The sequence below is a fragment of the Castanea sativa genome, chromosome 12, assembly GCF_040712315.1.
Source record: "Castanea sativa cultivar Marrone di Chiusa Pesio chromosome 12, ASM4071231v1".
Lineage (NCBI taxonomy): Eukaryota > Viridiplantae > Streptophyta > Magnoliopsida > Fagales > Fagaceae > Castanea > Castanea sativa.
The window spans coordinates 49,261,763-49,284,939 of NC_134024.1; the positions used below are offsets into that span (position 1 = coordinate 49,261,763).

General features: G+C 31.8%; 2 protein-coding genes across 3 annotated transcripts; one reads left to right on the forward strand and one right to left on the reverse strand.

Annotated features, from left to right (window-relative positions):
• Positions 1 to 8,640, reverse strand: LOC142621283 (ER lumen protein-retaining receptor). Its single transcript, XM_075794605.1, has 6 exons — positions 8,321 to 8,640; positions 3,580 to 3,845; positions 3,292 to 3,407; positions 1,984 to 2,057; positions 516 to 579; positions 1 to 411 (listed from the first exon to the last, which is right to left on the reverse strand). Exons 1-6 carry the CDS (start codon positions 8,409 to 8,411, stop codon positions 375 to 377), a joined length of 648 nt encoding a protein of 215 aa, XP_075650720.1. The 5' UTR covers positions 8,412 to 8,640; the 3' UTR covers positions 1 to 374.
• Positions 8,641 to 18,943: 10,303 nt separating this feature from the next.
• LOC142618721 (protein XRI1) lies at positions 18,944 to 22,599 on the forward strand. Of its 2 annotated transcripts, none has more exons than XM_075791712.1 (9): positions 18,944 to 19,212; positions 19,951 to 20,009; positions 20,096 to 20,215; positions 20,339 to 20,481; positions 20,998 to 21,061; positions 21,148 to 21,250; positions 21,329 to 21,369; positions 21,485 to 21,568; positions 21,939 to 22,599. In XM_075791712.1, the coding sequence occupies exons 1-9, from the start codon at positions 19,193 to 19,195 to the stop codon at positions 22,214 to 22,216; spliced, it is 912 nt and encodes a 303-aa protein (XP_075647827.1). In that variant the 5' UTR covers positions 18,944 to 19,192; the 3' UTR covers positions 22,217 to 22,599. The 2 variants fall into 2 exon arrangements, with proteins under 2 accessions (XP_075647827.1, XP_075647826.1); XM_075791711.1 differs by having other exon boundaries at positions 19,002 to 19,212; positions 20,327 to 20,481.
• Positions 22,600 to 23,177: the final 578 nt, after the last annotated feature.

A 23,177-nucleotide genomic window follows, 5' to 3' on the forward strand; every position in this document is an offset into this window, starting at 1 on the left:
TTAGGAAATCAAATTGATGCAAGTGATTAAGCCATACTAGCAGCGCATTGTCTGAACTCTGAAGTCTATTACATTATCTTCTTTCTATTTTTTTGGTCACCAAAATTCAGGTAAAATAATTGATATAGATACAGGATCAGCTCAGACATCTTAAATTTGATTCCTCCATTAGGCGATGTCCATTGTTTGCCGGTGACCTGCACTTAAAATTATTGCCCCCAAAAAACCAATAACCACTATTACTTTTTTTTTTTAGGCCAGACAAATGTCTTAGTTAAAAACTGACATATCTCTAAGCATTTTGCATGGAAGTATTTGCATATCCTTAAGCATTACAAGACAAATTTAGTTCCTAACAAATGAGGAGGATGTACTCAAGCTGGCAATTGAAGCTTTTTGTTGTTCTTCCAGCTGCAACCATAATTTCAAAATTCACATAAAAGATTAGAAGACTCAAAGATGGAATTTGAATCATTAGCATGAACACAACTTTTTGTAAGAGCAGGAGCATTTACCTATGGAAATAATAATAGAAGAAGTCAGCATAAAGCAACGTTTGAACAAGCCCAGCTATCCAAGCTGCAACAACCAAACAAGAAAACTCAACACCAAATTACGGGAAAAAACAATAATCAAAACACCCACATAAAAGGTGTTCAAAATTTCAACTATTAGCTACTTTATAATACACTATATATATATGGTTATCAGTTTTAAACGTAACTATATTCAAGAAGTTATAACAAATTCTAGCCCTATGCATAAAAAAGGTTTTAAACTCTCAAAATGTGGTCTTGGAGCTCAAAGCATTAGGCTTAATTCTATTTCTACAGCCACTTCCCAAAAAAAAGGTGTAAAATACACCACCATTCCTTGAGATTTCACGAAATGACACTCCTCCCCTTGGGATTTGCTTATGTGACAGATAAATCTATGTCTAACTTTCCTAACGGAGTTTTTTTTTTTTTTTTTTTTTAAAGGTTCCAACCCAAACTATGAATGAAATGACACTCCCCGCTTGAGATTTGTACAAAAGACACTCCTCCTTGAGGTTTGTACATATGAGTAGAAATCTTGTTTTAAAATGAAAGATTCAGGGAAGTAACAATGTGGAAGGATATGAACTTATCTGTTGCATTCATACAAAACTCAATGAAGAATGTCATTTACACAATCTTTTTGGGAAAAGTGACATTTTGATAAGTCTAAAGGGAGGTTAGTAACTTAGTATAGTTTACCCAAAAATGAAAAGTTATTGACCAAATTGCAAAACTGTAATGAAAAATCAAACATGACATTAAATTAGCATAAACACAGGCAGTAAAGGGTGGCAAATTAAACCAAAGTAAATCTTGATCATATGCATATTATTATATGGGTGATGTTCACATATGGACCCATAAACTATGTCAAAGGCACTATTATGCAGAAATGGTTCAATATGAGAGATACTTGCTGCAACGACAGCGTGAGCAACACACTGCAGGAGTGCTATCATGCTATTCATATTTTCCTTTTTTATAGGAAGCAGCACTGTTAGCAACTGCCTCTAAGAACATCACCCACTGCAAAAATTATAATCAGTAATTCTACCAGAAAAATAAAATAAAATCCTTTCAGAAAAACGACAGGGAGCCTTGTTTATATAACAGTTCACAATTCCAAGTGTACATAATAGGAGGCAGTAATATACGTCTTTATTAAATACACCAGATAGAGATATACGCACATACTATATTGCTATGTTATGAATGTGTATTACATATGCATACACATACGCATACACATACACATATACATATATTCTTTTTTTATAATTAAATAAAATTTATTGCAAAAAAGACATAGAGATTTGTATGTGTATGTGTATGAATGCATCTGACTAACATGCATACACAAAACACAAGCTAACATGCATTAAGAGAGGAAAATATGAGAGAGAGAGAGAGAGAGAGAGAGAGAGAGAGAGAGAGAGAGTCATACGTATCCAATGGACATAGTGTGGCTCAGTGAAGTAGCGATAGATCCAGTTGAGAATGTATAATGCTCGGTAAGCACTGCATTACGATGGGCAGATATTGAATGATCACAAGCAGATTTTATTTTCTTGGCACATAAATCAAGGATGCAACAATTGTAAGGCACCAATTGTAAGGCAATCCTAAAAGAGTAGGATCTTTTTGGTTTTGGCATTCAAACATTACACCTAAGAAGAGGCAACTTAGAGAGACAGACAAACAGGCAAACAGAGAAGGAAACAACATTAAAGACTACAACAGAAAAAAAAAATCATGAAGCCAATTATTACGTATCATCTTATATAACATCAGCCCTTTCACTATAACATCTCTTCCAGATGCTGCAGGAAAATCATGACTTAAAAAATGGTAATTAAGAAAAATACATGAAGCAATTTTTCTTTGAAAAAAAAACTGATATTGCAACATTTAGTGGAAATTTAATTTAGAAGAATCAAAAGTTTGAATATTCACTGGAATTAATCTCAAGCTATCATAGATGCTATCCATTTGTAGTACCATTGTGTCAAACATAACACTTGTACTTCTCCTCTTGCTATTAATATGAATGAATATGACCTACCTGAGGAAATCTACATAACCTTCCTAGTAAGCTTCAAGAATTTGTCCTAAAATGAGAGCCACAGTACTTACATGTGAACAATGGTCCACATATGAAATTTACAATTGGGAGGATTGTTACGGAAAAGATGAGAGGAGTTTTTTTTCAAGAATAGTTGAATTTTATAATTTAATAGAGCTTTCTTTTCTTACCAAACTTTGCATTTATCAAGTTAGAACTGTACTCATACAAACAAATGTTTCCATTCCACCAGTGAAATATTGAAAATTTTAAGAGTCAGGAAAATAGGGATTCACATAAATTTACCCAGAATAGTTAAAAATGGAAGGTGCCCTCAAGGCACTAGGATTCTATAATCTATGCACCATAGGTGCAAGGCACCATCCACCGTGCTTGAGTGATGCAACCATTGAAATTCATTTGGAACTATAAAAGCAGAAAAAAAAAATCTATTTTGAATTCCGTGGAAGCACATTAAAACTAAAATTTAAAAAAAAATTAGAGGAAAAACAACAAACAAACACAGGCATGCATTGTTACCCAGAGATAAACCAGCACTGATATTTTACTTGGTTCTAAAGATAGTCAAGTAGCTTGAAATTATACTATACTACAATGAAGAAAAATGAATAAGACAAAAATCCAAACTGTTATCACTGCTTCATAAATTGAATTAAAGAAATAGCATACCCAAGAAGAAATACATATTGCCCTGTCAAGTTGTCAATATTTCTAGTTCTTTGTAACAGAACGAGCTGAGGAAGTATGGCCACGGCTTCTAAATATAAAGAAAATGTCCACATGACCTGGTCCATTTTAATGTGAAGCACATTAGAAAGAAAATGAGGGAATAGAAGACAACCATCTCCTGTCAAAAAGCTTGTTGAAAAGATGTAAAGATGGTATAGGAGCTTGAAACTATAGCTATCATTTGCACAATGTTATAAAAAATATAACTAAACTAAGATGCAAGCATACCTCCTTAAAGGTGAACTTCTCATTGATAACTAGGGCAAAGAATAAGCAAGGCAGTACAAGGAAATAATGGCGGAAGGTATCTTGGTCTCTATCATAGGACCTACGAACAATTTTGTGGCGCCTCATGTACCAAACAATTGAAAATGAGCTCCCCAAGAATATTAACTTCATGATGGTATTATAAAAAGATATATAGTCCGTAAAAATATCCAAGTAGCGGGTAGCAAAAACTAGGGCATAGAGTTCTTGTGTCTTCAAAGAAATACCTGCATATAATGAAGCACATCAAAGGTAAAAAACTTTAGCATATTTCAAAGCAAAAAAAGAGTTCCGTTTTAATCAGAAGATCCTAAACAAGAAATTTACATAATTAAACTAAATGTCATGCAGAAAACAGATAAAGAACTTAACATGAATCTAATGCCACTAAGATTTTAATATGTGAAGGAGGTATCCTCCACATACATGTGCTTTTAAATATACACAAAGAAAAGAATTCACACCCAAAAAAAAAGAAAAAAAAAAGAAAGACTTTTTAACTAACAACTACAAGAAGAGTGGTTTTGGGGATGGATGATGTGCACCTGACTCAGACTTTTCTTAGCCATATAAAAGCAAAAATCTCTATTATGAAGTTACACCACCTCTAACTGCTCTACCAAAAATTTAACACAATGATTTTTACATGCAGACTGCTAGGAGGTAGTGAATCATGTAAATGTGATCCATATACATTTGCAATTTTAATGGTGGGACCAGTGGTGATCTCCAAAAACAAAGAAATCATCTTCCCAATGAAACTTAGGGAGTGTTTGTCAAAATTTAGGGGTAAGAAGACCCAAATGGGATTCACAGAAAACCGTGATACCAATATTGAAAGGACCATGTACAGGAATCAAAAGACCCCCAAAGTCATAGAGACCAATTCATTTTCTTCCCTCACTCAAGCTACAATCTTAAATATTTATAAGACATATTTATAACATAGGTGCAACTTTGGCAGGAACTTTAACCATTGACAGCTTGTAGACCACAATGTTCAATGAAGCGGATTACATAACAGTGAACCTACCACCTAAGAGAAGCATAGCCTCTCTTCTCTTTCAAAAGGCTAATTTCTTACTTGCTAACAAAGGCTAGATGATTCCATCCTATGGAGGATAGAATTGTCTTAAAATTTATTTTTCTTAAACCATATAGAAAATTTTCTTTTCTTGAATTTCACTTAATCAAAAGTAATTCTTCAGATCACTTCATTTGGTGTTCCCAAACAGACAACAGATCAGAGAAAGTGAATGCTACACCTTGGTTGTTGTTGTTTTTTTTTTTTTTATCACTCCTGATTAAAAGAAAACGGAAACTAAAGTACAAGCACAGTATCAAAAAGGATCCTGTAAACTGGATATTTAGAATGCCCACAAGCACGTAAAACTGGACTGTCTATTATTTGTGTTGAATAAGATTGGATTTGGTGAAAGACGGAGAAGCTTGATCCATTCATGTATTTCAATGATGAGATATTTAGTTCTAGTAAATGGCTAACGGCTAACCTTCAAGATTATTATTGTAGAAGATTTAACTTGATTCATGGTTCATATTATTTGTCTTATTATGTTTTTGTAGAAAGCCGCATAAAAGTGATGGGAAATACACTTGACATTGTATTTATAAACTTAATAATATTTTGGGAAGAATAAATATTTCTTATGAGATTCCTAGGAATAACAAATATGAGGATTTCACATTCCAAGGAATCTTATCAAATTCCTAATCAAATCAAACATGGGCTACTTACACTCCCGGGCATCCAAGGGGCTCATTAGATTCCCCGAACTAATCACTTTGTAAGTTCCATCTAGTGGATTGGTATTCAATTTTCTCTTCCTTTACAAACGGTGGTTTGGTGATAAGGAAGGTGGGTAATTTTAATAGAGCTTTGTTGAGCACATGGTTATGGCTTTTTATAGAGAAAAAAAAAAATCTAATTTGTTTGCAATATGGGAACAAGGGGAGACATTGTACAACAAAGGAATCAAGCTTTGTTGGGCACATGGTTATGGTTGTATGGGGAGAAGAAAAATCAGCTATGGAGATGGATTATTTGTTTGACATGTGGCAAAGAGTGGGGACATTAGACAACAAAGGTAGGCAGAACAACTACTTGTCAAAAAAAGAAAAGAAAAAGAGCAACTATGGTTTTTCATCTATGTAGGAGTGTCAAGGCTGGTTGGGAGAGATTTGCGAGCTATGTTCAATACATGACTGAAGATGGTTGCAGTACAGTTTTGGCATGATGTTTATCGTCGGGACTAAACCTTCGAAGGTGCTATATCCAGATTTGTAATCTTTAGCAGTGGAGAAGGATGTTTGTGTTTTTCCTACTTGGAGATCTTGAGTGTGGGAGAGCCATGTTCATAGAATATTTGTTTTGTGTGTGTCTAATGATTGAGAACTTGAATTAGTTTATTTGAGCTTTGATACCTTGTATTCCAACATCCCCAAGAGGTGTGGGCCATGATCAGTTGAGACGGAGGATAAGCATTAATGGTAAGTTTGAAATACATTCCTATTACGAGGCTTTAAAAGGCTCCAACGGAGTGGTTTTTCCATGAAGAAGTGTATGGGTATACAATGATCACTATGTCTAATGAAGGTGATTTGAAGGGAGAGGGATATTCGCTCTTATGTTTTTGTGGAACTTTCAGATATGGAGTTGAAAATTTGTTCTTGTGAGTGTTATTTGAGTGGTCTTGTGCTCTTGGAAATAGTGAAGAGCATTCTATTGTAATTTGCATAGGCTCTCTTTCTTTTAGAGCCTAACTTTTTTCTGTTTTTATCTTTTAGGAAAGCTTGAGTATAGCTTTTCTTTTCTCAATACTAGTTATTACTTATCAACAGAAAAGAATTCTGTAAAAGGAATAACCATTAAGCTATTACTAAAAGATCCAAAAATATCTCAAGAATGTGGATACAGCACAAATTAACCATTGAAAGAAAGATCTTAGATACTTAAGCTTAGGTTTATTCCATTGTAGCTTAAAAGTCTAGCTATTCCTTTCCCTCCAAACATACCACACGACACAAAGAAGTAAAGCATTTAATTATCAGGTAGAACTCATGATAATTCTAATATCCCAACATAATTGTAAATGTACCAGATAATGCCAATGAAGACCTTGAGTTGGCTTGTTAGCTGATTATGATTTAATTATTATGGTTCATGGTGTTTATTAGCTACTGATCAGATTAAATTTATTTTATGTATATTTCAAGTGTCAAGGATATTTCTGCAATTTTCTGATTATGGACATGGCTACACTTTTGGTCTGTTATGTATCATTTTGGGTTTTCGAGATTGCCCTTAATTATTTATCAAAAAAAGAAAGATTGCCCTTAAGCATTCTGTGAAATGTAACCCCGTCACAGGTGAGATGATGCAAACATAAGTGTGATGCTTATGCTTATTTATTGCTTCTCCTTTTCATTTTCCTTTCAATTTTCTAGCAAGTTCCCAGCAAATTCCAGCCAAAACAATATCCAAAACTTACACAAACTATTTTCAAAAATCTTAATCTTTAAAAGCATATTAGCATAAGCCACCCCTACCTCAATCAAACCACCACAAGAAACCAAAACACTAATCCTGGTTACAGTTCTCGGCCCAGGAACAGCCACCCAAACCCTATAGTTTTCCACTTTGTTTCATCTCCAAATCCTACCCTTCCCCTACACCATTAGAAACCCTATATTCCCTAATAGTTTCCATCTCTTTCCCAATAAAGCCCTAGCCCCATATATCCAAAAACCCTACAAAGTTCTGATGCCAAATAATCCTAGCTAAGGTAAAGGTCCTTCATTGCTACTGTCCTACGTCACAATGTTAATACTAGATTCGATGAAATTCGTAAATGGTTGAATCTGAGCTCAGTCCTTGTTTTTTCCAGTTGTTAAGTCACACACACACCCAATACGTGTTGAACCCGTCACCTCACCCTCCACCCAAAACTTATAAGGGGAGGATGAGGAGCCAACTGACCAAGAGCTCATCGGCTCAAAATCAATCATGTTCAGACTGATCCTCAAAGCTAAGTCAGATTTAAATGGTTAAAGCTAATTTGGTAATGTTAGAGAGTGAATTTGTTAATGGTATTTATGATAATCCTTAAAGAGTGGCCATTTGGTTCATGGAATCCACAAACCAACCGGCCCCTAAGGGAGGGGCAACATAAAATATTACAATAAGTCTACTGTAGATACACAACTTTTTCACAGACATTGAGGTAGCAAATTGAGATTAGCGCAAAATAATAGTGATGTCAGTAATAACGATATCACTTAAAAGTGACATTGCACTAATCACAATTTACCACCTCGAAAGATGTGAAAAATTTGTTGGGTCTGTAACATTGTCGTAAATCTTAACAGCATGTTGCATTTAAACGAATCTCAATCTCCCCTCTCTCCAAAAAAACGAAAAAAACCCAGAAACCCAGAACATAAAAACGTAAATTTCAACAACCCCAGAAGTTTGTGTCGGATCCGATCCAAAATGGGTCAGATTTGAACAAAAATTTAGCTCTCAGTGCTGCAAGTTCAATTACATTAGAGCATAAAAAACACATTTGCAACATTACCCAGAAATGAGAAATGAGAGACAAGCAATCCAAAAATACAGAGACAATTCATAATATAGATTAAAAAAGAGAGAGAGAGAGAGAGAGAGAGAGAGAGAGAGTGGTACCAGCGCAAGATTTGATGGTGTGGATCTTGAGGAGCAAGACGAGGACGCTGGCCAAATGGGTCATATCACCAGATAATCTGAATATATTCATCTTCACTTCTTTGCGTTTGGGTTCTTCTTCCTCAGATTAACTGCTTTCGTCTCACAGAGATAACGGAGAGATTCGAGCTTGGTTAGAGCTCTCTGGTTGGTTTTTTTTTTTTTTAATTAAAAATAAATTGAAGAAGAGAATAACTGGATTTTTTTTTTTAATAAGGAAAGAAGGAAGGTAAAGTGAGTTAGATCTAGGAAGCAAAGGATGTCGGTTACTCAGCTAACATGATGTCATTGTTTGAATTGAATTGGTTCTTTCTACTCGATTAGAATTTTTTTTTTCTTTTTTTAAAGATTATTTAGGAGAAAATTACATTTGCCTCTTCTATTGAGGTTTTTATTTATTTATTATTATTATACTTACCTTCATTCTAGTTGAAAAAGATATTTAATTCTTCTAGAATGTAAACTATTTGCATTAATTTTCTCTAAATAATTAAGAAAAGATTTTTAAATTTTCCAAAAGAAATGCTTTAAGAAATATGAGTGTTTTATTCTGTATTCGAGAAAAGATGGTTGCAATAATGATAAACCTCGGTAGGAGGTCAATGCAATGTTCTTTTTGTTGAGAAATATCAATGCAATGTTCTTAAAAGTTAATTCTACAATTTATATGTATCTATTCACTATATATAAAAGAATTTTTCAGTTTGGTTTTCAAGATTTTACTTATTAAAATGCCCTCACACAAATTCTTAAACTCTCCAAAATACCCCTATCTTTTAGTTAAATAATTTTGAATAAAAAAACATAAATTGGTTAAAAGAGTAATCTACTGATCTTAAGTTTTAGGTTTTTTCTTTTATCTTCTCCATTCGGCCTAAAACTTAGGATACTATTTCTATTTTATTTTTAAATATTATTTCACGTTATCTTATCACTTTCTTTAAATAAAAAAATTACACATAGTTATTTATATATTACTTTTAAACATTATAACAATAAACCAAAAAAAAATAAATAAATAAAAGAGCATTATTGCAAGCGCAAAGCGAGTATGACGAGTCTAGTAAATAATTGAAATAATATTGTTTAAAAAAACCAAAATTGAAATATAATTTGACTAATTGCACTTTTGCCCCTTAACTATAAGGTGTACTTCAATCTGTCCTAAATCTTAAAATGTGGCAATATCCCCTCTAAGTAACACAAAATTCTAACTTTTCCTTTGCCTCATTTACCCATCAACCAAACATAAAATTAGGCAGAAGAGCCAAAATTGGCCAATTAGGTTATCCAATTGTGCAAAAGGCTAAAGTGCATGAGCAAAGACCAACTTTCTCAAAGCCTTCAATGTCCTTATTGAGAGTTAATCAAAACATTTTACATAACACATAATCAAAATCAAAATCGAATTATGAATTTTCTAGACTGGAAAATGAGATTTTGATGAGAGAGAGAGAGAGAGAGAGAGAGAGTTTGTGTGTGTGTGTGTGTGTGTGTGTGTGTGTGTGTGTGTTTTGTTGTCTTATTGATCCCATCTCCATTGCCAGTCAATCCTCCCACATCAATCGAATCCCCACCATCCAAAGTGCTAGCCTCATCACACGACATCGCCGTTACAAATAAATGTGCCATCTTTGGGTTCCTAATTGTGAATCTCCTTATAGGCTCTCATTATAGACACCTTATTTTTTATATATATGTAAACAACCTTTAATCTCTGGGCCTAATGATAAGCTTGAAATATGTCAACTAAGATTAATTGAAGTGTTCTCAATAGTTCAAAGGTAATCACAACTCAAAAGTGCTCAAAATCACTTTGAAAATAATGTTGAAAAATAACATTTGTTCACTATTTTGACCATAACTTTTTAATCACAAATAATTTTTAATGAGGCTTTTTTCTTTAGAAAGTAGACATCTTATGCTTCAATTTTTCCCAAATAGGATTTAAAATGAGTAAGTTATGACCATTCAAAGTCAGGGTATTAATGCAATTAAATTTCAGGGATCTTGGTGAGTCTACGTACACAAATTTGGCACTACGTATGCAGCCTCACTTCTAGAACCCTTATTTTCCATATTTATGCTCCCAACACTTAGATCTTTAGGTGGTGGTGCCTCACAGACCCTTAGGGATGTCCGAAAATCCTCCAAAAGGCTCTAAAACCCTAGTTGACTCCTATATATGCCTCCATTCCAAAAAACCTAGATAGAGAGAGTTTCTTTTAGCCACCATGCTTTCTAAAAATCCTATTTCCCTTCTCTAATCTCTCTCACTAGCATACTTGCACACTTTTAAGTATTCAAAAACCTCTCTCTAGTAGTCACATTAGATAGAAACTATTTTTTATTTTCATTTTCAAAAACGTTTTTCAAATTAGTTTGTTCTTGCATTGTGATTACTAAGTTCTATTGTGTTCTCTTATCTCAATTTAATCTCTGTGTTGTAGGTGTTGGGTCAAGATATTTTGACCCCAGTTAATTAATTCAATTACTCAAGTTAATTAATTAAATCAAATTACATGCAAATCGTGGAGGCACTAACAAATCATCAAATAACTAATATGCAGCAGAAAATAAATAACTCGGTGATTTGTTAACAAATGGAAAAAACCTCTCGTAAGGCAAAAACCCCACCAGGTGAATTTAAGGTCACCACTTCCAAGAATCCACTAATCAACAATCAAGCAGTTACAAGTATAAGGAATCTTACCACTACCTTGGCCTATTCTGAAATACCAACCTATAGTTGAACCTTCGCTCCAATACTCAATTGGGTTTGATCTTGTAGTAGGCTTCTTTCCTTTGTTGCACAAATCTCCAATCTGTGACCAACTCCTTTGCACAGATCCTAATACGTGACTAACTCCAGCAATTTGAATTACTGTTGTTGGCTACAAAGTTCTTCACTTCATGAACGATGAAGATCAGAATGTACTTGGTTACAAAACCCTATGGCATACAAAAGTAGTAGCTTTTTACAAAGAAAATTAAACTCTTGGTCTCTGTATCCGTATATGATGGCTTTTAAAATAAGCCTTATATATGTCTAGGGTTGTGAGAAAATAAACACTAAACAAATACATCAACATGGGCCGAATTTTAGATTTGGAAAATTTGAAATCATAGTTCTCGATAGATTGAGCTTGTGTTGAGTTATGTGTCAAGCTTCTTATTAATTCTCGATAACAGCTATCTGTCGAGTTTTAGTAAAACAACTTTTCTTCACTTGTTTCTTAGATCAATATTCATGTCTTTAATACTTCCACTTGATATGTATCAAATCCAACTAAGATCTACCAAATTACAAGTAAAATGCACTTTGTCAAAAGATTAGCCAATTACATAGAAAATATGACCCTAACAATAGGCACTAAGGGGTTTGTTAAAAAAGATTCTAAAATCATGAACCTAAGTAGTAAGTTGAGTATTCTTTCAATGATCTCTTTCTTTGCTTAATAGGATTCACATGAGTTTCTTGATCTAGTTCATTTAAATTCTTATGTTTGATTTGTTTGATAGTTTTTAACTTTTTTGATATGTATTAATCCAATCTTGGATTGATTATGATATGCTCTTATTGTTCTTGTGCATTTACTTCATTATTGTGTTATATCAATAATGTAGTTTATTTTATATTTATGTTAATTTGTTTTATTGTCTGAACGTGTAAACTACAAGTTTTGTGTTAGGATGTGTATGCATCATCGATCTTAACCCAAGGTCACGTATGTGTACACATCCCAAACCCAAATTAGGCAAAAAGCCATGTTTTTATTAAATTGATTCTTTTCCTATGTGTTTTGTGATCTGTTTGGCTTTGAATATGTAGGATTGGAATATAGTTAATGATTTGTCATAGTTTTCTCTCTTAATTATTCCCTGTTTAATGTGATTTAAATATGTTTAGAATAAAATCGTTTTTGTCAATGCATGCTTATTAGGTTTGATTTAATTAATTGACTTTCCATGTCTAATAATATTTGTTTGATTTGGTTTTAAACTTTAAAGTGTTTCCTTCAATTATTGTGCTGTAATCTTTGACATGTTGTATGTGTTCTTTTTTAATAATGTATAGGGGTTGATTGAAGTGTCCCATACTTAGGGGATAATGCATTTAACTCAATAGTTGTATTATTTATTGTCCACTTTTCCATAAATACAAAAAATAACCATATTATCTTATTAAAAATAACTAAATAATAAGATATATTAAGGATATGAAGCTATTTAGAATTTTAAATTCAAAACTTGCCAACAATGATATGCTTTTAAAAAGAAAAAATAAGAATACGACGTCCAGACAATGATCCACTTCTAATCCACATCTTCCAGGATCCTTATTGAGTCACTGAACTAGTAGTAGTGTGGTACCACAAACTAAAGAAGTTGAATTGGTGGATAGACCTTAAACTCTAACACTACTTTTGATCGGTTTAATCTAAAAATGATGGAAAAGAAGAGTAGGGAGACATTCAGTAGTATGCACAAAAATGAAGGGAATGCATAGACAAAGTTCAGTCTCTGATGACTTGAGAAAGAGATAGTTCTAATCTTCCATCGATGCCTTTAAGCTGCCATAGTATGAGAATATGGTTGGAAATCAAGTCCATTTTTTCGTTAACCTGATATAGATACTAATAGGAGAAAGGCTAGAATTGAAGACGGTGTCAAATGAAAGAGAATTACCGACATAATAACATTGCTGACCCTTTTGAGTAAAGACCAAAGAAGAAAGATTGAGAAGTACCTATGGTCTTGGAAGGACAAAGGGAAGGACCAATCTCCAATGCCAGACTACATAGTAGTACAAGCACTGCCCAACAATCCTACACCTCTGCAGCTGGAATGTACCTAATCCTATTGCACCACAAATCCTGAGGATGAAGGAAGGCTACCTTCCAAGAGACAAAAATCTAAGAAAGACTTGCAAATCCCAATATAGTGTCCTTGTGCACTCCTTACTCCTTGGAAGGTTGCTAGCAACTAAGGCATAAGCTCCAAGATTTGATCGACCACAAGATTCTAAAGTTTGAAGAAGCAAGGACGTCTATGGTGTATTTAATGACATAATTTGGGTATTTAAATTTGGATTTGAGTGATTAAAATCAAAATAATTTGTTTGGAAAGTATAAAAAAGGTTTAAGATTTGGATTTGACAAATCCACCAAAAATTTTAAGCCTTTAAAATGTTTGGATTTGAAATAACTCCTAAAATCAATGGATTTGAAATTCCTAGGTTTAAAATCTATTAATTTCAAATCCAAATCCAAATCTTCAAACTTCAACCCTAATGTTTTAGCAAATCCACTGTCTAGACATGATGGTGCCGTAAACATGATGGAGGTAGAAATGCCTAATGTGGGACCAAAGTTTTGCATCAATTTTCATTAAAAAAAATTCTATATTTGGGCTTTTATTACTGTTAGCTGCAGAGTAATTTTTAGATACTCCCGGAATATTGAGAATAATTTTTCATCCGCTCACATTCATGATGAGGTTCACTATGAATGAGAGAGGAGGGAACACAATCTCTTCATGCTCTGAAAGTACCTAAAAATTTTCCTTAGGTACATATGCAATATTAAAGTTAAAAAAAAAAAAATTTTGGCAACCTTCAATGCTTTGTTTAGCTTATACTTAAGTTATTAGTATACAAAATGAAGTGTTCACAACTTAAAATGACATAGTTTTAGTAGAAAAAAGCTATGTTGTGTTGAGCTTATATAACATTTAACGACTATGTTATTGGCGAGTATAAACAAAAATGCCCAAATCAAAACATTATATAATGTTAGACATTGAGATTAAATTTTCAAACATAAGGGTGTAAAATCAATGTTTCCATATTTTAAGGGGTAATTTAGAATTTTGTCCAACTACTTATACTATATACAAATCACTAGCATTATAAAGGCTTGATTTCTGTTTGATGAGGATAAGCATGCAGTCAGGAGCGGCAAAGCTCATATTATTCGAAATAAATGCAACCACCATAAAGATTGTGACATATCATGAACATGGTATTTTCTCATGTCTATCAGTGATAAGATTTCAATATTTAGGGTCCCCCATCATTAAAAATCAAATGACCAATGTCGTGATCAAAGTACACTTTCTCATATATTATCATTTTTATATAAATTTTTTTTTTATCAATGATGTATAAATCCATGTATCTTCTACAATGCATTGAAGTGAAATTGTATAGATTTTTCTACTTTTTATTTTATTGGGCAGTTAGAATATTTTTCTTTATTTTTTGATTTTTTTTTTTGCTTACCTTTTCTAATGCTCCCATGCCCAACTCCACCGACTGCCAAGACACTTTAACTCGATAGAGAAATGTCAGATGTCTAATTAAATTTAAAATTATTACCCCAGTCGCCTTGCACCTAAAAAAGTCTGTACAAGCGCCTAATTCAAAAAGAATAGTCATATAAATAACTACTACATTCTAAGACCAACCCAAAAGATGTCCTGCCTGCGTGGGAACCTATGACTTTCACAGCTCCCTCTCTTTTATTGGAGGATTTTACTTTGGCACGAGTATCATGTGGTATGAGTTAACTTAGAGTTGGTTTGGACTTGCTTATTTTGTTGAAATTAAATTTTTTTGCTAAAAATATTGTAAATAAAGATAAAAATTAGCTGAAATGATATAGTAAAACTCATAAATGGTACCAAAAAGTACAGTGAGACCCATGAAAAATAGTAAATATAGATAAATAGTAAAATAAGTTGACAAAAATAATCTTCGCCAAATAGACACTTAGTTGGTAAAATTTATTGTTGTTGAATAAAATGGACAAAATGAGTAAATATCCTTAATTTTAAAACTATGTAGCAAAATACTTCACTTTTTCAAAGTATTTAGCAAAATTCCTCTATTTTTGGAATTGGATTTTAAAAGAATCGAGTTATAAGTGGAAATTCAACATTTTTTACCACTTAAAATATTTTGAAAATTTAAGTAGAACTTGACATTAGTAATGTCGAATTATACTTAAAAATACACATAGAACTTAATTTTGAGGATATCGAGTTTTACATAACTCGATTTTGTTAAAATCGAATTCTAAAATAGGGGTATTTTATTAAATACTCTGGAAAGAGTGGTATTTTGCTACATGGTTTTAAAATTAAGGGTATTTACCCATTTTGCCTTGAATAAAAGCTATGATGTACAAACCTTGCCTGCACTATCACGAAGAAAATGCAATAAAATAAAATTCTATTCTATCTTTCAATCTTTTTTATTATTATTATTATTATTATTATTATTATTATTATTATTATTATTATTATTATTATTATTTTATAAAAAACTTGTGAATAATGACTATTACGTATATAAGAAGAGTGTGCAATCTACCAAGTGTACTGAATAATTACTCTTATAAATTGCAAATTCTGTATGCCAAATATAAGAAAAGTGTGTGTGCTTTGATATTTCTTGGAAATTATTATTTTTTTAAAAACAAACTTTGGATCCAATGAGCTTAGTTTAAAACTCTAAATTGCTAATGAATATAAAAGAATCCATTTGTGATTGCTCTCAGAAGTAGAGTTTTAAATTGCTACCGAATACAAAATATGGTATTATGTTTTTTTTTTCCCCTAAAGAAAGGCAAGTTGATTATAAAAGTGCTTTATATTATAATTTAAAAACAAATTAATGGCCAAATTTTATTATACCCTAAGGCATTTGTTAGTAGATAATTTTAAGAAAATTTTGATGCTATTTTTATGGGAAATATAAAAAGTTGTAAAAAAATTAATTGCCTTTTTATTTTTCCAAAAAAAATTTCTAAAATATTTTATAAAACAATACTTTTAGAACATATGTTAACTTTTCTCGTTTTATTGTTGTTGTTGGATAAGCATTGGTATCGTTTTGAAAAAAAAAAAATAGTGAATAGAAAAGTATATTTATGTCATTTACTAAGTTGGATTTTGCACTAAACAACCCTAACGCTAAAACTCAGAATTCCAACTTCAGCTTAAAAATGAAAAGGAAAAAAAAAGTATTTAGCAAGATTGTCAAACAAATGACAAATTTTGTTGAAAATGTTTATTTGCATGTTTAGAGGTATGGAGGGAGAGGAGAGTACTAAGGAGACGAATAGTTATCTCTTTATCCTAATTTTGGATGTTTTAAAAATTAAGTGGGGAAAGAGGATTAAATATCTTCAGACCTCAATTTGTTTAGGGCAGGTTTGATAAGGGAATTTAAATACAATATTTTTTTTTGGAAACTATAAAATGGTGGATCCTACATTTGAATCTATTGTTTGACTAATGTTTTCGAAATATAGTATTTAGAAAATAATTTTCTAGTTGTAATTGAAAAAGATGAACTCTATAGATTTGCCCAAACTCTTGTATCCCTTAAATTAAGAAGCTTATTTTTATCACAAAAAAATTCTTATGTTTAAAATTTAAAACTTATCATTACCCAAAAAAAAAAAAGAAAAAGCAAAGAAAGGTACATTAGTTCTATTCCCTCACATCATTTTTTTTAGGGCCTGTTTGGTAAGAGTATTTACATATAATTTTTGTTTTGCAATCCATAAAGTAGTGGGTCCCACACTTGAATTTATTGTTTGGCTAATATTTTCTAAATATAGTTTTAAAAAAACTGTATTCTATATTCCTGAGATACAAAAAATGTTTTTAATGATATAATTGTAAAAAATTGAAAACAGTGAACTCCATATATTTGTCCAAATTCATTTATCTCTTAAATTAAGGAGCTTATCTTTATCACAAAAAAATTTTCATACTTCAAATTTGAAACTTATCATAAAAAGTACAAGATGAGCTATATTCCCTTATCATTATCCACAAAAAAAGTAATCTATAGATTCTACAAGTTACTTTTGTAAATATTTTTTTTTAAATCACAAAAATAGAAATAACCTCCCAAACAATTATTTTTTGTTTTCAGGATTTTGAAATTATTCTTAAAAGTGGGAATCAAACACGTATAATATAAAAATTATTATCTAAAAACTATTTTTAAGTTCAATTTTTTGAATTTTTTTTATATTGTTTTGAAAACAAAAACAAAAATCTTTTTACCAATCAAACCCTTAAGTATTTCGAAAATTGTTCTTAAAAGTGGGAGTCAATCATATATAATATAAAAATTATTATTTGAAAACCTTTTTTACATTCAATTTTTTGAAAATTATTTTTATATTATTTTAAAAACAAAAATAAAAATTCTCTTACCAAAGACACTCTTAGATGTTTTAACAATTAAAATGAAAAAAAAAATGATAAGACATCATTTAAATTGATTAAAATGATAAACAGAGCATTTTTTTTTTCCGGACAAAAGAAAAGCAAAGTAAGTGAATGAAGAAATATATTAAATAAATATAAATATCATGTCTTTTATTCATCAGTTATTTTCTTTGAAAACATAGTCAAAAATTGAAATAGAAAATACTACTGTATTAAATATTTAATTAGTTTATAATTTCATAATATCGTATGAAACTATATAAAAATAACATAAATATGCGACTAAATAAAAAATTAAAATATAAAAAATACTTAACATATATAGACATACCTACATCGATTAACATTTTTTTTTTCATTTATGATTTTTGTGTCAAAATTTAAAAAAATCTTTTAAAATCTTAAACCAAATAAAATAAATTTTGTAATAATATTAGGTACATTATTTTTAGAGAATGGAACTATATATTAAGTATTCATATTAGTTTTATTAAAAAAAAGAAAAAAAAAAGATAAGGAGTTAATTTAGGAAATAAACCCCAAAAAGGAAAACCCCCACATTGGCTTCCTCAATCCTCACACATCCCTTAAAACAATATCTTGCTACAATGCTTTAAAAAGTGGGAGAAATAATAAATATTTGCATTCATTTTCCATACACTTTTTTTTATCTCGTAACCGAAATGAAAAAAAAAAGTTAAATGTTTTGAAAAGTGAGAAAATAATTAAAAAATTATATTTTAATAAAATAAAGTATAAGATAAAGAACGAGTATTTTGAAAAATTGTTAATTAAAAAAAAAAAAGTTCTTATCCTCAATTATATTTTGAACAATTGAGGCTAACAATGATCTTAGAACAAGATAATAATTGCAAAAAAAGAAAAATATGTTGGAAATTATTACGGCTAGTTATTTGGTGGATTTGTTTTGTTTAAATTTTTGTTTTTTTTGGGGATGAAATTTAAAATTTTGGTTTTGATAATAGAGTTTGTATTTTTTAATTAAAGAGAAAAAAAAAAATTGGTGTTGTGATATTAAAAAGGAGACGGATTAGAGTGGGGTCGTAGAGAGTAAAAGCGTGCAGTATAGTATAGTAGTCATAGTCAATAGTCGTGTGGTGTGGACCTCACTCACTCACTCACTCACTGTCCCTTTTTTTTCTCTTATGTCCGTCCGATATTTCAGCCTAACGCTCTCACACACACACACTGATACTAAAAACTTCCAACCAGGAAAGAAAAAAAAAAAAAAAAAAAAATCAACACAAAACCAAAAAAAAAAAAAAAAAGAGACAAAGAGAAAGAGAGAGAGAGAGAGAGAGAGTGAGAGTCGGCGCTTTTTTCTTTGTTTTCCAAAACAAAATAAATAGCACACATCTCAAGCATCACCACCACCACCAGACTCAAAAAAGAAAAGAAAAAAGAAACCCACATAGAGAGTTGTATTTATATATTTATATTTACAGAGAAGAGTGAGGAAATCGATCTTTCAAGTAACGGCTACTTTTGCTGTTGTAGTGTGGTAGAAGAGGAAGAAGAAGGGCTGTGGTTTTTTTTTTGTTGTTGTTGTTATTGTTGAAAATGGATTACAACAATGACAAGTAAATCTCTCTCTCTCTTTCTCTCTCTGATTGGGTACTGGGTTTGCATGTTTATTGTTTTTCTTGAAATGTGTATCTGGGTTTGTTCTGAAAAATTATAATGTACAATCTTATCTGGGTTTATTATCTTCCCCCAAATTTTTATTTTATTTATTTTTATTTTGTTGGGAAAATGCATTTTGCTTGACTTTCTTTGATTTTTTAGTCAAAAGTATTTGTTTTAAAAAAAAAAAAAAAAATAACTGTTGGGTTTATCTTTGAGGGTATAATGAGAATGAGGATGAGATGTGGGCTCTGATTTAATTGGTGGGTCATTATTTATTTATTTATTTTTCTTTTTTCTTTTGCTTTTTCTTTACTCATTTGTTGGACCTGATTCTGATTTGTTTGTGTGTTTAGATCCAAGTAGAATGCGCATTAGTTTACTTTTAAAAGTATGATTCTGCTGAACGATGCTTCCAATTGTTGTCATTTTACTTTTCTAGTTCTGATTTGTTAGGTGCTCCCATCATGATGCTTGTTTGGGATTTCTCTTTTAAGTCCTTGAAATTTGTTTTATTTGCACCTTAAATAGGAGAAAACTATCAATGTAGATTTGGGTCGTGAGCTCCTTAGATTTCTTTCACATTGGCATTAGCATGAACTTAAACTTTTGTGATTTATGCATTTACCTTGTTTAGCTTTAGAAATGTTTATTTATGAACACGGGTTTGCTTTCCTCTTTTCTTGAAATGGTAGTGTTGGGTCATGGAATTGGCATAGGGAGGATTACTGTCTCCAAAAGGATCCCGATAGTGGTAAGTTCTTATTCTGTTTCATAATTTGCTGTTGGTTTGTATACTCAAAGTCGGGATGTTTGAGTTGGTTTGATTGTTTTGAGCAGACATATCTGAATGCCTATGGAATGGAGTGCCTCAGAATGAAGAAGATCTTTCCTACATGCTTGATGAAACAACCCCCATCAAGGCTTGCGGGGATTTGGCTTACCATGTTTCTCATAGTGGTATCTTTTTCCCCTCATCCTTCATTTGATCTCGTTATCTTGTGACATAATCTCGCTTGTATGTCCAATTCAGTGGATGGTGCCTTATTCTTTATTTTAATAATTTGATAGTTTTGTTTTCAGAGAATATGACCAAGGAACCAGAAGAATGTAGAGAGACTTCTTCACAAGTAAAGAGGCGCCGGATGCTACAGTTTAACAGTCAAGCTGTGGATCCTTCCCATGAAGAGAAGTCATCTGCATTCCTAAAATCAATTGAGTGCGGGGTAACTCTTGACTTGTCTTAATTGTCAAATGAAAATAATTTCACACGGTTCAATTGATCTATTTGAAATCTGTTTTGAATTTGTGATGTGGAAAAGAAAAATATTTTTCAAGCTCTGGAGCAGAAATCTGATGCACAATAGATAACATATTAGAACTGCTTGATAAATATCTGCATATTTCTATTTTAGTGGAACCTTTTATATTGTTAATTAGGAAAAAGACTGTTATCCACATAATGTGATATTCATTTAGGCTGTAACTCATTTGTAGTAATTATGTAGTATGACTGTGTTAATTATTTAAGTTGTTAAGATTTAATGGATTTGTATTTTTTTCCCTATAGGAATTTTGAGTTTGGTATTTTTGTGACCAATATAACTGTTGGAACTAAAACTAGTCCAATACCAGTGTCATGGCACTCAAATTACACTAACTTTACTTCACATTTGCTGAAGATATTATCATCATCATCATCATTGTTGTTGTTGTAATCATTTGTTCTATTCTATGTTTAGGAGAGGGAGGATTCAATTGAAGAGATTTTCCCTGAAACATCATATTGGGTTTCTGGGCCTCCAGGTTCATCTCTTGGAATATTTTTCTCTTATGATTATGTACTATAATTTATTATTCTTAGTTTCTAATCTCAATGCAATATATCTTAGGAAATGCATCTGCTTCTGCTTATGAGAGCCTGGATCACTCATCTGAAGAGTGGCTTGCAGAATGCTTTAATGATACTGAGATGAATTTCAGCCCTGATGATATGTATGCTTCTCTGAACTTAAGCTTTTTAGTGTGACCACTAATTTTGTCAATCTGATTCCTTTATTATGTGAGATTTAGGAATTTCTCTGGGGCATCTGATATTCAGTTTGATATTGGAGGTATGTGGGGTTGTTTTTGCCTTGAATATTATGTACCATTGTTTCTTTGTTATCTTCTTTCTATTTTCCCTCTGTGCACCATTATTTATATTATTGAATTTGTTTTCTCTTGTAGATTTGTGTGACTTCCCACAAGAGTATGAAGCTAATGCGGTCCAACAACAAGTTTCTCGAACCCCGCAAAAAATTATTTTTAAAGGTCTTTCTCTGTTCCCATGTTTTCTTGTTGCTTATATTTATTGTTCTCAAAAGATCAATGGATCCTCTTATAACAGTTATCCCTGTGACAATGTGGCAACTATCCCTTTGTTGCTTGGATTTAGTGACCTACTTATGACTAACAACGGTTATGAAACCCTAAGCCAGAAATAGGGAAAAAACAAATAAACAAACAAACTAAGGTTACAAGAGATTTTAAACATGTGTGCTCTTCAAGTTGATGTCCTTAAGCTTGAGGTTACAACATTATGAGGTGCAGCAAGATTATTATGCCTGGTGTCAATATAGATATATACAAAAAATAATAAAATAAAACTAACTGGTTTTGGATCTCTGTTTTGCCTGCATAGGTAGGAAGTCTTACATACGGACTCCAACTAAGTTGGCTGCTTCTGTGGCCTATCCATTTGCCTTCATTAAACCCAGTGGGGCTCATGGAGACGTAACTCTGAAGGAGATAAACCAGCGGATTCTCACTCCACCTCCTTCAAAATCAAAGAAAGGTAATGAAGATCCTGCTGCTTCTTACCCTACTTCAGCTTTCTCTGGGAAGCCTGTAGTTGGGAAAACAAAAATCCGCACGGAAGGAGGAAAAGGCAGCATCACAATTATGAGAACCAAAGGCTGAATGCGTAGATAAGTGTTGTTTTGGACACAACTTTTATTGGTCCTACCATCTTGCCTCATTATTAACTGGGGTTGGATTTTGCTGTAATATTCCAGGGCCAATAAAGTATAGAAGTTGATACTGAATTTTTTTGTTGGACTAGTTCTTGGAAGTCATAAATTATGTCATCGAAGTGTTTGTCTCCAAGTGGTACTTTAGGTGTCAAATAGCTGTTGTTTTTACAATGAGAATCTTGATATCTAATTAGATCCTCTTGTTAATGATTCCCAAGAACAATGTTACATCATCTGAACTTCATATAATGCAGGAAACTTAATTACTGGAATTTATTCCTAGGCTGTGTATTTTAGATGAAATGCAAGGCACAGAACTTTTGTCTTAAATATGCATCGACTGCAGACAGATTCTGAGTTTGTAGCAGCTTTAACTATATTTTTGAATTTGTTTTTGTTTATGTTACAAACTGATATGCTGAGTGTGTTTTAACAGTTATAAACATGATAATTTTCTCCTTGTTCCTTTACCTGTGAGATTAATCATCTAAGTATATCACAGAGATGTATATATTTATATCTTTAGGATTATCCATCTGTATGTGTACAATTCAGTCATCTTGTTGTCATTTATTCCCTTTCTAAAATGATAGAACTAGACCCAATATTCTTACAAATTCACATGTTCTAGAAATTTGATCTTAGGACCTCCCACAAGAGTGTATATCAAAGTGCTGTTTGATCTACATTTGATGATCTACATTCAGATTATGACTTAGCATCTATTGTTTTATTATGTTGCCTTCATCTCTCCCTCTATAGGAGGGAGGGGAAAGTCTTATATGACGTGTGTTTACTATTTTTTGTTGTAATAATGTAGTAATTGAGAAGTTACTTCTTTTGATTTGTTTATGTGGGTGCCCATTTTAGACTTGGACTGGAGGACCAAATGTGCTTAAAATATGGCA

Coding starts and splice junctions, on each gene's coding strand:
- LOC142621283 (XM_075794605.1), bottom strand. CDS start 8,411: ATGAATATATTCAGATTATCTGGTGATATGACCCATTTGGCCAGCGTC. Junction 3,846..8,320: donor CACCATCAAATCTTGCGCTG/GTACCACTCTCT, acceptor CATTATATGCAG/GTATTTCTTTGAAGACACAA. Junction 2,058..3,291: donor CAATATGTATTTCTTCTTGG/GTATGCTATTTC, acceptor ATCGTAATGCAG/TGCTTACCGAGCATTATACA.
- LOC142618721 (XM_075791711.1), top strand. CDS start 19,193: ATGGATTACAACAATGACAA. Junction 21,370..21,484: donor TATTCAGTTTGATATTGGAG/GTATGTGGGGTT, acceptor TTTCTCTTGTAG/ATTTGTGTGACTTCCCACAA. Junction 21,569..21,938: donor GCAAAAAATTATTTTTAAAG/GTCTTTCTCTGT, acceptor TTGCCTGCATAG/GTAGGAAGTCTTACATACGG.